This window comes from Erythrolamprus reginae, chromosome 7 (assembly GCF_031021105.1).
Source record: "Erythrolamprus reginae isolate rEryReg1 chromosome 7, rEryReg1.hap1, whole genome shotgun sequence".
Taxonomy (NCBI): domain Eukaryota; kingdom Metazoa; phylum Chordata; class Lepidosauria; order Squamata; family Dipsadidae; genus Erythrolamprus; species Erythrolamprus reginae.
This window is the reverse complement of record NC_091956.1, coordinates 85913561-85927165: the sequence shown is the minus strand read 5'-3', so window position 1 is coordinate 85927165 and position 13605 is coordinate 85913561. Positions and strand designations below refer to the sequence as shown.

Here is a 13605-nt window from a genome sequence, read left to right as displayed (position 1 = left end):
TTTAAAAGTTTAAACTTAGCAAAGGGCCAAAGAGCGAACAGCCGCAGCCTTTAACCGCTTGACTCCTTCTACCGTATAATTTTCTTAACAGCAAAGATTTTAGGAGGAAAGTTGGTACTGCAAGTGGACTCGGCCAGAAATTTCCAGGCTCATTTGGTCTGGTTTTGCTTTGGAAGCTAAACAAAAATAAATAATGGATTGAGACTAAATTGCCAAGACTATTTGACTTGATTAAGCGTCTTTTCCTTGCTAGGCTTGAGAAAATAACATGTGTTATGTTGCTTCAATGTTGATCATTGGACTTTTGGCACCAAAAAAAAGATCAGGTTTCATGAGGCTTCTATAATTAAAAAAAACAGCAATTTTTTTTAGCCTGGTATTTTTCTGTGCCTGAAGTCTACTTACTTTTTACTTATTTACTTATTTACTTATTTACTTATTTACTTACTTACTTACTTATTTATTGGATTTGTATGCTGCCCCTCTCCGTAGACTCGGGGTGGCTAACAACAATAGTACAAAACATCATGTAAATCCAATACTAAAACTAATACTAAAACAATTAAAAAAACCTTATTTATAAAACCAAACATACATACAAACAAACAAACAAACAAACATACCATGCATAAATTGTAAAGGCCTGGGGGAAAGAATATCTCAGTTCCCCCATGCCTGACGGCAGAGGTGGGTTTTAAGGAGCTTACGAAAGGCAAGGAGGGTGGGGGCAATTCTAATCTCCGGGGGGAGTTGGTTCCAGAGCGCCGGGGCCGCCACAGAGAAGGCTCTTCCCCTGGGGCCCGCCAAACGACATTGTTTTGTTGACGGGACCCGGAGAAGGCCAACTCTGTGGGACCTAACAGGTTGCTGGGATTCATGCGGCAGAAGGCGGTCTCGTAGATACCCTGGTCCGGTGCCATGAAGGGCTTTATAGGTGATGACCAACACTTTGAATTGTGACCGGAAATTGATTTAGACTTTGAGGGACAATTACTGCAACAGATAGCTGCAGCCAGGGATGAAAATCAAAATTTTTCCCTAGTGGTTCTGTTGGCGTGGCTTGGTGGGCGTGTAGGACATACAATTAACTATCAAATTAATGGAAAGGTGATGGTTCATTCATAATGACAATGGAAAGAATATCCCAAAAACCTACCCAAACGTTCGAGGAAAGAAAAGAAAGAAACAGACTATGGAGGGTTTTAAGGCAGTAGAACCAAGACCATTCATCAGAGAAACGCTTGCATAAACCATAGAAGAGCTGATTATTTACACTGTGAGATGGATAAGCCCTTTCTGTTTTATAACGCAACCTTCACAATATTATTTATATGTTTCGCTGAAATGTCAGGGGTTTTTTCTTTTTCCCTCCATGAAGAAGGATTAATGATCACGTCAACTTTGGGAGCCTTGAATTTGTGACAATTTCAAAATTATACAGGATGAGACACATTGCCTGGCAAATCCCAGCTTCTTGGTGAGATTGAATGTGTATAATTTTGGAAGAGCTGTGTGTTTGTGCGTGTAGGTGTGTACATACACATACAATGTATATCGTAGATAATATATATTTTTGTGTGCCTGTGTGTAATATGGCATATATACATAGGATTAAATAGTATATTTAGGATGTTCAGTAATAGTAAATAGAGAGGGAAATTGTATCTCTTTGAGGTGAGGAGAGGCCAGGCATCCTGACCCAAACCCTTGACCTGAGTGACATCACATTGGCCACTTTTAAGTGAGTCACATGACTTTTAAGCCGCCCCCTGGTCACATGGTCGCCAAGCCGCTCCCACCTGATCACATGGCTGGCAAACCACACCCACAAAATAAGCCACGCCCACAGTGTGGTAGCAAACATTTTTGTAGCCCTTCACTGCTTATAAGAGTTCATTTAATGACTATTTTAAATTACAACAGCACGGGGAAAAGGGACATTTTTTCTCACTGATGACTGTGGCGGCCTTCCCATGGTCATGTGATCAAAATTCAAAGACTTGGCAACTGGCATGTATTTATGACGGTCGCAGTGCCCGGGGGGTCATGTGATCAGCTTCAATGACCTTCTGATCAGAAAAGGAACAGGGAAGCCAGGTTCACCGAGCAACCAAGTGACTGACTTAACAAACACAGGTATTCACTCAACATCCACGTCCAGAAAGGTTGTAAAATGAGGCTGAACTCCTTCAACAAATGTCTCACTTAGCAACGGTAATTTTGGGCCCAACTGTGATCGTAAATCAAGGACACCTGTACTTCATGCATGCTAGAAGTGGCTTACTCAATTCACAAGGAATATTAGACTGAGAAAAACTGAGCGAATCTTACCAAACTATTCCCTGAGCTCCAGAGCCGATTGGTTTTAAGTTCTGGTAGCGTTTGAGAACCGTGAAGGTCGAGTCACCAACTTCCACACTGTAGAACTGGTTGTCAACTTTGCTTTTACTCATGTTGTAGTATTTGGCAATATATGACACATCCACTTGTTTCCCAAATCCCTGTCGTGAAGATGGAGTGATGTAGAAAAGAGAGAAAGACAGCAGAAAGTCAATAAACTTGGAGCACAATTAGCTGCTCAAAATACATTGATAATTTCAATATTCAGGTGTTTATATTTATACCCAGTTCATTAAATACCTCAGTGAAAAGGAATTCAGTCATAATTTTTGCTGAGAAAGTTTGTATATTGTATTGCTGTTGTTGTGAGCCGCCCCGAGTCTTCAGAGAGGGGCGGCATACAAATCTAATAAAACTAAAAACTAAACTAAACTAGCAGAGGCACCACGGACTGATCCTTTGCAGTTTCCAGGGCGGCCCTGGGGGCCAGATCTAAACACCCAGTGGGACAGACCTGGGCCCTGGGCCTTGACACCCCTGATCTTGTTGACACCGGAATTTACCTAGGGGCAGCAGTGGGCTACAAGCCAGAACACTAAATTGCGTTTGCCGCCACAGCTTGTAAGTGCTTGCGGGGCCAGCGCGATTTTGCTTCCGCACCTGTGGAGGTAGCAAAATCACGCACGGAGCCGTAGGTGAGCCCGTGTTTCGGCAGGGGTTTTTTGCTTCCGCGCATGCTGAAACACAGGCACAGCTGCAGGTACATGTGCGATTTTGCTACCTTCACAGGTGAAGAAGCAAAATTGTGCTGGTCCCGCAAACACTTACAAGCCGCGGCGGCAAGCGCAATTTACCGTTCCGGCTCATAGTCCACTGCTGCCCAGGGGCATAGCTCCCAATTACTTTCATCTCGTGTGGCATGGCCATTTTCTCAGACATGATCCTTCTGTCAGTTCAAGCTGGACGTTCTTCGGGATGGCTAATCTTAAGACTTTTATGGCTCTTGTTCTCTTTTAGCCAAATAGCCAAAAGATTTTTGCCCCCCAATCACTTAAGCCTGCTTATTCCAGCTCTCTTTTCTCTCACTGCCAAATGGGTTAAGGTTGGATTTAGGGCTATTGATCATGGTAGACAGTTACAGCTGTGAATTTATGTACTCACTTCTTAATCACAACAAAGATATTGCTCCAGTCAATAATGGACGTAAGATTTTAACACTATGGCCAAAAAAGAAAAAAAAAGAACAGGAGCAGAGTTTAATATTATATTTCTATTACAGTGTTCCCTCGCTTTTCGCGGGGGATGCGTTCTGAGACCGCCCGCGAAAGTCGAATTTCCGCAAAGTAGAGATGCGGAAGTAAATACACTATTTTTGGCTATGAACAGTATCCCAAGCCTTCCCTTAACACTTTAAACCCCTGAATTACCATTTCCCATTCCCTTAGCAACCATTCAGATTATTACTCACCATGTTTATTTATTAAAGTTTATTAAAAAAAATATTTATTAAAGGTGGACAAAAGTTTGGCGATGACATATGAAGTCATCGGGCGGGAAAAAGCGTGGTATAGGAAAAATAACAGCAAAGTATTTTTTAATTAATATTTTTGAAAAACCGTGGTATAGCCGTTTCGCGAAGTTCGGACCCGCGAAAATCGAGGGACCACTGTACATTTCCAGGATTAAATCCTAGTGCAAATAGGAATGTTTCAGACCATTCAAAATGTGCCCTAAAATAAATAAAATCGCAAGGTACCGAAATCCACAATAAATTATTATTTATATTTCCCCTATGTCCTTATTACGTTTATTATTTATTTATTACTTAGATTTGTATGCCGCCCCTCTCCGAAGACTCGGGGCGGCTCACAACATGTAAAAAACAAATCATAAGCAATCAGACAAATTTAAAATATTTAAATATTTAAAAAACCCCATATGCTAACAGTCACACACACAGACATACCATGCATAAATTAAACGTGCCCGGGGGAGATGTTTCAGTTCCCCCATGCCTGCCGACAAAGGTGGGTTTTAAGGAGTTTACGGAAGGCAGGAAGGGTAGGGGCAGTTCTAATCTCCGGGGGAAGTTGGTTCCAGAGGGCCGGGGCCGCCACAGAGAAGGCTCTTCCCCTGGGGCCCGCCAACCGACATTGTTTAGTTGACGGGACCCGGAGAAGGCCCACTCTGTGGGACCTAATCGGTCGCTGGGATTCGTGCGGCAGGAGGCGGTCTCGGAGATATTCTGGTCCGATGCCATGAAGGGCTTTAAAGGTCATAACCAACACTTTGAATTGTGACCGGAAATTGATCAGCAACCAATGCAGACTGCGGAGTGATGGTGAAACATGGGCATACCTAGGTAGGCCCATGACTGCTCTCGCAGCTGCATTTTGCACGATCTGAAGTTTCCGAACACTTTTCAAAGGTAGCCCCATGTAGAGAGCATTACAGTAGTTGAATCTCGAGGTGATGAGGGCATGAGTGACTGTGAGCAATGAGTCCCGGTCCAGATAGGGCCGCAACTGGTGCACCAGGCGAACCTGGGCAAACGCCCCCCTCGCCACAGCTGAAAGATGTTGTTCTAATGTGAGCTGTGGATCGAGGAGGACGCCCAAGTTGCGGACCCTCTCTGAGGGGGTCAATAATTCCCCCCCCAGGGTGATGGACGGACAGATGGGATTGTCCTTGGGAGGCAGAACCCACAGCCACTCCGTCTTATCCGGGTTGAGCTTGAGTCTGTTGACACCCATCCAGGCCCCAACAGCCTCCAGGCACCGGCACATCACTTCCACCGCTTCGTTGACTGGGCATGGGGTGGAGATGTAAAGCGTTCCTATGCTATAATAAAAATGAGATTTGAGGTTGATTTGTGTTCATATGCTTGTACTTTATTTCATAAATTAACATGGTCTTTCAATCACGTCACTAATTATACACTGCCTAGATAAGAATTTTAAAAAATAGTATCGCAAATAATCTGTCCGGAACAACAGGAAAACTAGAAATAAAAGCTAATAACACAATGACAACAGATTAGAGAAGAATAACAGAATAACATTTAAATAACATTTTAAAAACATTTAAATACTGAAGACATGATGTCAGAATAGATGCTAGGCAAATATTTCCCCTGGGGCAGCCTCCATTTAACTCGGGAAAAAGAAAGCAAAGACCTTTATGTCCAAGGAGACTGACACAAACTGATAGTAAAGAATCTCTCCAGGTTTCTTACCATAAGTCATGCTTGTCTTTAAAAATGAGCACACACAGTCTGAATTGTATTTGGAAATTTGCAGTTTGGAGCAAGGGGCAAGGAAACTATGGGGGGAGGGATAGTATATCTTAGAACCAGTTTGGTCTAGTGGTTAAAGCACCAGGCCAGAAAGCCAGAGACCATGAGTTCAAGTTCTGCCTTAGCCATGAAAGCCAGCTGGATAACTTTGGGTCAGTTTCTCTCAGCCCAACCCACCTCGCAGGGTTATGGTTGTGGGGAAAATAGGAGGAGGAAAGTGTAATGGATATGTTTGCCCCTTGGGTTATTTGTATAAATAGTAAAAGTGGGAAATGGATCAATGGATGGATGGATGGATGGATGAATGAATCAATGAATGAATGAATGAATGAATGAATGAATGAATGAATGAATGAATCAATCAATCAATCAATCAATCAATCAATGAATCAATCAATCAATCAATCATCATCTTTGAAATAGGCCAGCATTAGGAAAGCAGACATAATAGGAATGTCCACGTTCTTAACCTATGCTGGCTGGGGAATTCTGGGAGTTGAAGTCCAGATATCTTCAAGTTGCCACGGTTGGGAAACACTGGCGTACCAGACCAAAATTTTTCTACCGGTTCTGCGTAGCTGACCCTACCCCTAGGAGCCCATCCCTGCTTCCCACCCAAGTGCTACCTATTAATCGACTTGCATTTTCGTGCTTTCAAACTGCTAGATGGACAGGAGTTGGAGCAAGTAGTGGGAGCTCGGGTCTTGAACCCGGGCTGCCAGCTGACAATCTCAGCGTCTTTAACCGCTGAACCATTGCAGCCGTTCTGATCAAGCATCCCTAGATGAATACACTTATTCACCACAAAGAAATAAGGAGAAAGAACAAGCTTCCAGGGCACAAGAAAAACTGATTAAATATCGGGGAAGAAAGAGTCCGTGTGCACATTTCAAGCAATTCTCCTGGAAAGGAGTCGGGGGAAATGATTTCTGGCAATAATTATTTGTATGTTACTATCAAGAGAATGAAAGTTGTTATCATCGTCCACACTCGCACATCTCTAGGCAGCTACACCGGTTGCATCAAGGGCTGCTACCAGGGGGTTGCCCGGATCAGTGCAATTTATTAATCCTATTTTTGGCTCAATACTCCAAGCTTCACAGGCTAGCTGGAAATATACACCACTTTAATGCTAAATCCCGTGTCTTAACGTCCCTCTGTAAGAAGTTTAAATGCAGGATGGACACAGCTCCACAGAACTGATTATCATCCCAGGGAATCGATAAAAGAAAGGGTCCATGCTAGGATACTGAATTTTATAGCTGGGACAGTAAAATGTACAATAGGCCAGAACTCAAAGTTGTAATTGATTGACTGGAGGGTGGTGGTTCATGCATGAGCCATAAGAACCTAAGAACCTAAGAAGAGCCCTGCTGAATCAGGCCAAAGCCCATGGAGTCCAGCATTCTGTGTCCCACAGTGGCCCCCCAATTGTCCATGGGGATCTTGAGCTGAAAGAGAAGGCAAGACCCTCCCTTTCCCTTGACCCTCAACAAATGGGACTCAAAGGAATCCTGCCTGCCTCAACCAACATAGAGGTGGCACATGGACATCCGTTTCAATAACCACCGATGTATGCTGAGAGCATCTGCACCGAGACAAATTCCTTGTGTGTCCAGTCACACTTGGCCAATAAAATTCCATTCTATTCTATTCTAAATAATAATAATAATAAAAAACAGCAACTCCAAATAGCAAAGCAAGCACCTAGGAGAGCATATGGAAACTGCCCTCATTAAACCAGGAAGGGAGAGAGAAGGGAGATTTCTCTGCTTCGAGGGGATATCGGAGGTGCAGTCGGTTCCTCTGTTCCTGGACAATGGCCAAAAATGGCTTCCTCCTCATTACCTTCCAGTTCTGAGTGTATTTATTTTTTTCACAGGCCGCCCAGCAGGAACAGGCCTTCAAAAGCCAGAGATGTGCATTTGTGGAATGGGGAGGCAGCATAGAGGGAGCATCTATCAACATTGCCAGAAGGAGATGTTGATAGGAGCAAATTTGCAGAATAAACTGAACGGCATAATTCCGTTGTCTTTGGTGAAGACCCCAAGCACTGCATGGGAGCACGAAGCTGCAGTCGCATGTTGGCAAATACCCAGAAGGCCCACGCAACTCTTTGGTTGCAGGTGGTAGGAGTTACGCTTGCCATCTGTCTACTGTGCATCATTTGGGGGGGGGGGGGAAGGATTTGGAAGCTTCAATCGTGGCAGGAAGAGTTGTTTCTGAGTTGCAAACCTGCAAAATCATTTCCAGCTCAAAATCATTTCAAAGAATGGGTACAAATAGGTCATTTGCTCTTTGACTGGGAGAAATAGCAAATTTTAGAATTTAACTCCCATGCCCTCATATAGATACAAGGCAGAATGCAGCTGCGCGAGCAATCATGGGCTTCCCCAAATATGCCCATGTTACACCAACACTCCGCAGTCTGCACTGGTTGCCGATCAATTTCAGGGTCACAATTCAAAGTGTTGGTTATGACCTATAAAGCCCTTCATGGCACCGGACCAGAATATCTCCGGGACCGCCTTCTGCCGCACGAATCCCAGCGACCGATAAGGTCCCACAGAGTCGGCCTTCTTCGGGTCCCGTTGACTAAACAATGTTGTTTGGCAGGTCCCACGGGAAGAGCCTTCTCTGTGGCGGCCCCGACCCTCTGGAACCAGCTCCCCCCTGAGATTAGAACTGCCCCCACCCTTCCACAAACTCCTTAAAACCCACCTCTGCCATCAGGCATGGGGGAACTGAGATATCTTCCCCAGGCCTATATTGTTTATGTCTGGTATGTTGTGTGCATGTTTTTTTTAAATTATGGGGTTTTAGCTTTCTAATTATTGAATTTGTATTATATATTGTTTTCTGTTGCTGTTGTGAGCCGCCCCGAGTCTGCGGAGAGGGGCGGCATACAAATTTAATAAACAAATAAAATTAATAAATTTCACAAGTTAGCTGTGGTTCAGAACAAGGCCGGGGGTTTCCTGTACTTGGGTTCTCAATTTCCTTGCGCTTCTAGATGTTATTTATGCAACCACGGTGCTTGGAGTAGGGGAGAATATGCGATTGCATAGGGCAGTTGGCAAGGAAAAGGATGCCAGAAAAACAGAAGGCACCCTCAGCCTCTCTGCCCCATTTCCTGGGAGAGGTCACTAGCACAGGAGCCGGAAATAAAACTGCCCGTACAGGCGTGGACTCGAGAGAGAGAGATTTCGGTGATATTGGTGATTAGTCAAATAGGTATGATTGATATGAAATACTGATCACAAAGTATGTAAGTACAAGTATATACTGTACCTTGTTTTACCTGTAAGGAACACACACCTGACAAAAGGCAACCTTCACATCCAGAGTGGGCTCACCGCAGTAATGTAGGAAATGGCGGCTCATAAATATCTGAAATTCAAAGAACAAGGGCATAAATATTCCTCATCCAAACGGGACTTATTTATTCATGCTGTTTCCATCGATTTAACATCTATGACGTTGGTTCAATAGTGAAGAAAATTGAAAGTTAACTTTTAAGAAACCAGCATTAAGGTTTTTTTCAAGACCAAAGCTTTGTTTTCCTATAGGAAAAGACTTCTCAGTATCAATGGGAATATTTGCAAGAATATAAAATGATAGAAAGATGGATGGATGGATGGATGGATAGAGAGGTGATAGATGGATGATAGAGAGAGATAATAGATAGATAGACAGACACAGGCAGGCAGACAGACAGACAGACAAATGGATGGATGGATGGATGGATGGATGGGTTGGTGGGTGAGTAGATAGGTAGGTAGGTAGATAGAGGGATGGATGGATGGATGGATGGATGGATGGATAGAAAGATAGATAGATAGACAGACAGACAGACAGACAAATGGATGGATGGGTTGGTGGGTTAGGTAGGTAGGTAGGTAGGTAGGTAGATAGAGGGATGGATGGATGGATGGATGGATAGAAAGATAGACAAGACAGACAGACAGACAGCAGACAGACAGACAGCAGACAGATTTTATTGTCACTTTGAATGTACATTAATTGGCATACATTAAGCATTATAGCTCTTAAAAGGTCACCACCTCCAATATACACCACATAAACGTGACAAAATAAATCAATAAAGTAATAAATAAGTAAATAACAGCATAAGAGGGTTGGAAGGGACCTTGGAGGTCTTCTAGTCCAACCCCCTACAGAAACAGGAAACCCAATGCCATTTCATACAGATGGCTGCCCAATTTCTTCTTTAAAATCTCCAGCAAGCCCTTCCACTGATGAATAGTTCTCGCTGTCAGGAAATCCCCCCCGCTAGCCGGTTCTGGCAATCTGACTATTCCTAATTTAGTGAGCAAGACTGACAGCGTAATTGCTTCGATGACAACTACCATCAAGGGGAGGAATTCAAGGCCTCCAGAGGGAACAAGAGACAACAAAGAGCCAGAGCAGGAGTTTAAAATTGCCTTGTACGTTGGACTCGGAAAGAATTGTTTCCTGTTGGATATCGGTACAATCCTTGCAGTGCACAAAATGATAAGATATGGCTTTTGGAAACATGTAAGAACCTAAGAACCTAAGAAGAGCCCTGCTGAATCAGGCCAAAGCCCATCGAGTCCAGCGTTCTGTGTCCCACAGTGGCCCACCAATTGTCCATGAGCATGAAGGAGAAGGCAAGACCCTCCCTTTTCCCTGACCCCAACAAATGGGACCCAAGGGGACCCTGCCTGCCTCAAGCAACATAGAGGCGGCACATGGACATCCATTTCAATAACCACTGATGCACTTGGCATCCATGAATCTGTCCAATCCTGCCTTCAAGCTCTCCAGGCTGACAGCTGTCACGACCTCTTCTGGAAGGGAATCCCATCAACCAACGACCCTCTGGGGGAAGAAATATTTCCCTTTATTTGTCCTCATTTTCTTACCTGTGAGCTTTAGGGAGGGCCCCCTCGTCCTAGTATTACGTGATAGAGAAAAGAATTTTTCCCTATCCACCATGTGGAACATTTTCCAGAGTTGCCCACGGATGCTTACTATTGCTTAACATGAGTCTGGCGGAGGGGATGACTGCCGCGTTGAGAATACTGTATGTGAATAATTTGCAACGCCACTGAGGGAGCCACGTCTCTGTTGGCACCCACAGACGACAATTCTGCCAGAAATCACTGTGCCACATTATCTGCACAGCCACACCAGAGAGTTCAGCCACAGGCCTCCAAGTCTTGCTCCGTGCAATGTTCACATACGTCCCTTAGTTGTTTGAAATATTACTGGGGTTCTTTCTGCTCTAAAGTATATCAAACATAGACATACACGCACGCTCACATTTGGTAGGGAAGGGAGGTGAATTCCACTCCTGGTTGCAATCTGATTTCCACAAAAAATAAAAATAAAACCCCAAGCGCAGGATCTTTCTAGTGCTGCATTGTGAGAGCTCAGCTTGCAGTCTCATGGTTGAGTGACTCACTAGAGAAGCTTTCTCTTCCTCCTTTGCCCCCCCCCCTGTCTCTCTTTCTCCCTTGTTTTAAAAAGCTTTTAATATTAATCAAAATTGCAATGATTTCCAGAACATGCAGAAGTGAACCACCTTCTGCTGTATGAGTCTCAGCGACCGGTGAGGCCCCACAGATTTGGCCTTCTGCGGGTCCCGTCAACCAGACAATGTCACTTGGTGGGGCCAAAGGGAAGAGCCTTCTCTGTGGGGGCCCCGGCCCTCTGGAATTGTTGGGAAACAGGCCGTTTCTGGCCTCCATTGGGCCTCCAGGGGGCGGAGGAAGCTGTTTTTGCCCTCCCTAGGCATTGAATTATGGGTTTGGGCACTCGCGCATGCACAATAGTGCACATACATGCTCTTTCGGCACCCAAGGAAAAAAAGGTTTACCATTACTGCCCTCGGATATACCATTTCGCCCAGGTAAAGGTCATAACCGTGAGGATTTTAGTAGTACATAGATATATATATGAAACATTTGCTCCGTTCCAAAACAATCTTCCCTTGAAGTGGCTTATCAAAAGAGTAAGAAAATCGATGAGACCTGCCATCTCAGTTACAATCTAAGAGATAAGAGCATAAATGGAAAATGGATTCTCTGAAGTCAAATTGAGGACCAGTGTAGAGGATTAGATATGGATGAAACATCTAAGGAACTTGAAGGTTCTTTGATGAAGCCAGAAGGCACTCATCCTTAATCAGAACTTTTGATCACCAAAATGGATTCGTCTCGTGATAATGGGCACTTTCTCCCACAGTGACACCTAAGGTGAGCGACGCACATCAGCACGGCTTTCACTCAGACTGTATGATTCCCAATGTGTTGTACTATGATCTTCATCATTCCAGACAGCATAGACAGTACAGGTAGGTCCTTGAGGTTGCGGAACCAAAATGCTGAACCTTTCCTTATACAGTGGCATCTCTACCTACAAACGCCTCTACTTACGAACTTTTCTAGATAAGAACCAAGTGTTCAAGCCTTTTTTGCCTCTTCTCAAGAACCATTTTCTCCTTACAAACCTGAGCCTCCGAAGCTGTAACTGGAAAAGGCAGGGAGAAGCCTCCGTGGGGCCTCTCTGGGAATCTCCTGGGAGGAAACAGGGCCGGAAAAGGTGGGAGAAGCATCTGTGGGGCCTCTCTGGGAATTTCCCGGGAGGAAACAGGGCCAGAAAAGGCAGGGAGAAGCCTCCGTGGGGCCTCTCTAGGAATCTTCTGGGAGGAAACAGGGCCAGAAAAGGCAGGGAGAAGCCTCCGTGGGGCCTCTCTAGGAATCTCCTGGGAGGAAACAGGGCCGGAAAAGGTGGGGAGAAGCATCTGTGGGGCCTCTCTGGGAATTTCCCGGGAGGAAACAGGGCCAGAAATGGCAGGGAGAAGCCTCCGTGGGGCCTCTCTAGGAATCTTCTGGGAGGAAACAGGGCCGGAAAAGGCAGGGAGAATCCTCCGTGGGGCCTCTCTAGGAATCTCCTGGGAGGAAACAGGGCCTCCACCCTCCCTGTGGTTTCCCCAATCGCACGCATTATTTGATCTTATATTAATTCCTATGGGGAAAATTGCTTCTTCTTATAAACGTTTCTACTTAAGAACCTGGCCACGGAACGAATTAAGTTCGTAAGTAGAGGTCCCACTGTATCTATCCCCATCCCATTTCCCCCCACTCTAATGAGACGGAATCATACATTATTAAAGGGAAAACTTTATCTCTTCCAAGAAGCTCTAGGATGACATCACATACACTTGCAGCCCAAAGTCTCTTGCGCATCTATTTTGTTTGCCTGCTGTAAAAACGCTTTATGATTAAAAAGGCAAAGTTGTAGCTAGGAGACTGAAGATGTATCATGGGAGGTGGGGGGATAAATTAAAATCCCATTCCTTAGATAAATGCCAGTATAAGATACCTGGAGCTGTGTAATGAACCAGATTAAGAAATGCCCACAGCATATTTCCAAGCCAACTATAACTTTTCACACTTTATGTAAATTCAGCTTCATTTGCCTCCAAAATGTACAATACATACATTCCTTTGTGTTTACACAGGCAGTCCTTGACTTACAACAGTTCGCTTAGCGATTGCTAAGTTATGACGGCGCTGAAAAAAGTGACACGACACTTTAAGACGGTTGCGCCATTCCCATTGACCTATAAAGCCCTGCATGGCATCGGACCAGAATACCTCCAAGACCGCCTTCTGCCGCCCGAATCCCAGCGGCAGATTAGGTTCCACAGAGTTGGCCTTCTCCGGGTCCCGTGGACTAAACAATGTCGGTTGGCGGGGCCCAGGGGAAGAGCTTTCTCTGTGGCGGCCCCAGCCCTCTGGAATCAACTTCCTCCAGAGATTCGAACAGCCCCCACCTTCCTCGCCTTCCGTAAAATGCTGAAGACTCACCTCTGTCGCCAGGCATGGGGATGACTATCTCCCCCCTTTGTTGTGTTTTCTGACCTCTGTTGTATGATTAACTGGGTTGAGTGTGTACGATTGTGTAGTTGGGGATTTTAT

At 44.8% G+C, this 13605-nt stretch overlaps 1 protein-coding gene across 6 annotated transcripts in view; it reads right to left on the bottom strand.

The window, feature by feature from the left end:
• MAPK10 (mitogen-activated protein kinase 10) overlaps positions 1 to 13605 on the bottom strand; it is a 252552-nt gene that overhangs the window by 169268 nt on the left and 69679 nt on the right. For 4 of the 6 annotated variants that reach the window (XM_070758061.1, XM_070758063.1, XM_070758062.1 and 1 more), the window contains 2 exons: positions 8954 to 9025; positions 2332 to 2501 (listed from right to left, as the gene is read on the bottom strand). In XM_070758061.1, coding sequence (XP_070614162.1) covers positions 2332 to 2501; positions 8954 to 9019 — 236 coding nt within the window. In that variant the 5' untranslated portion in view covers positions 9020 to 9025. Of the gene's footprint in view, positions 1 to 2331; positions 2502 to 8926; positions 9026 to 13605 lie in introns of those variants that run through there. The other 2 variants (XM_070758064.1, XM_070758065.1) reach the window with 2 other exon arrangements.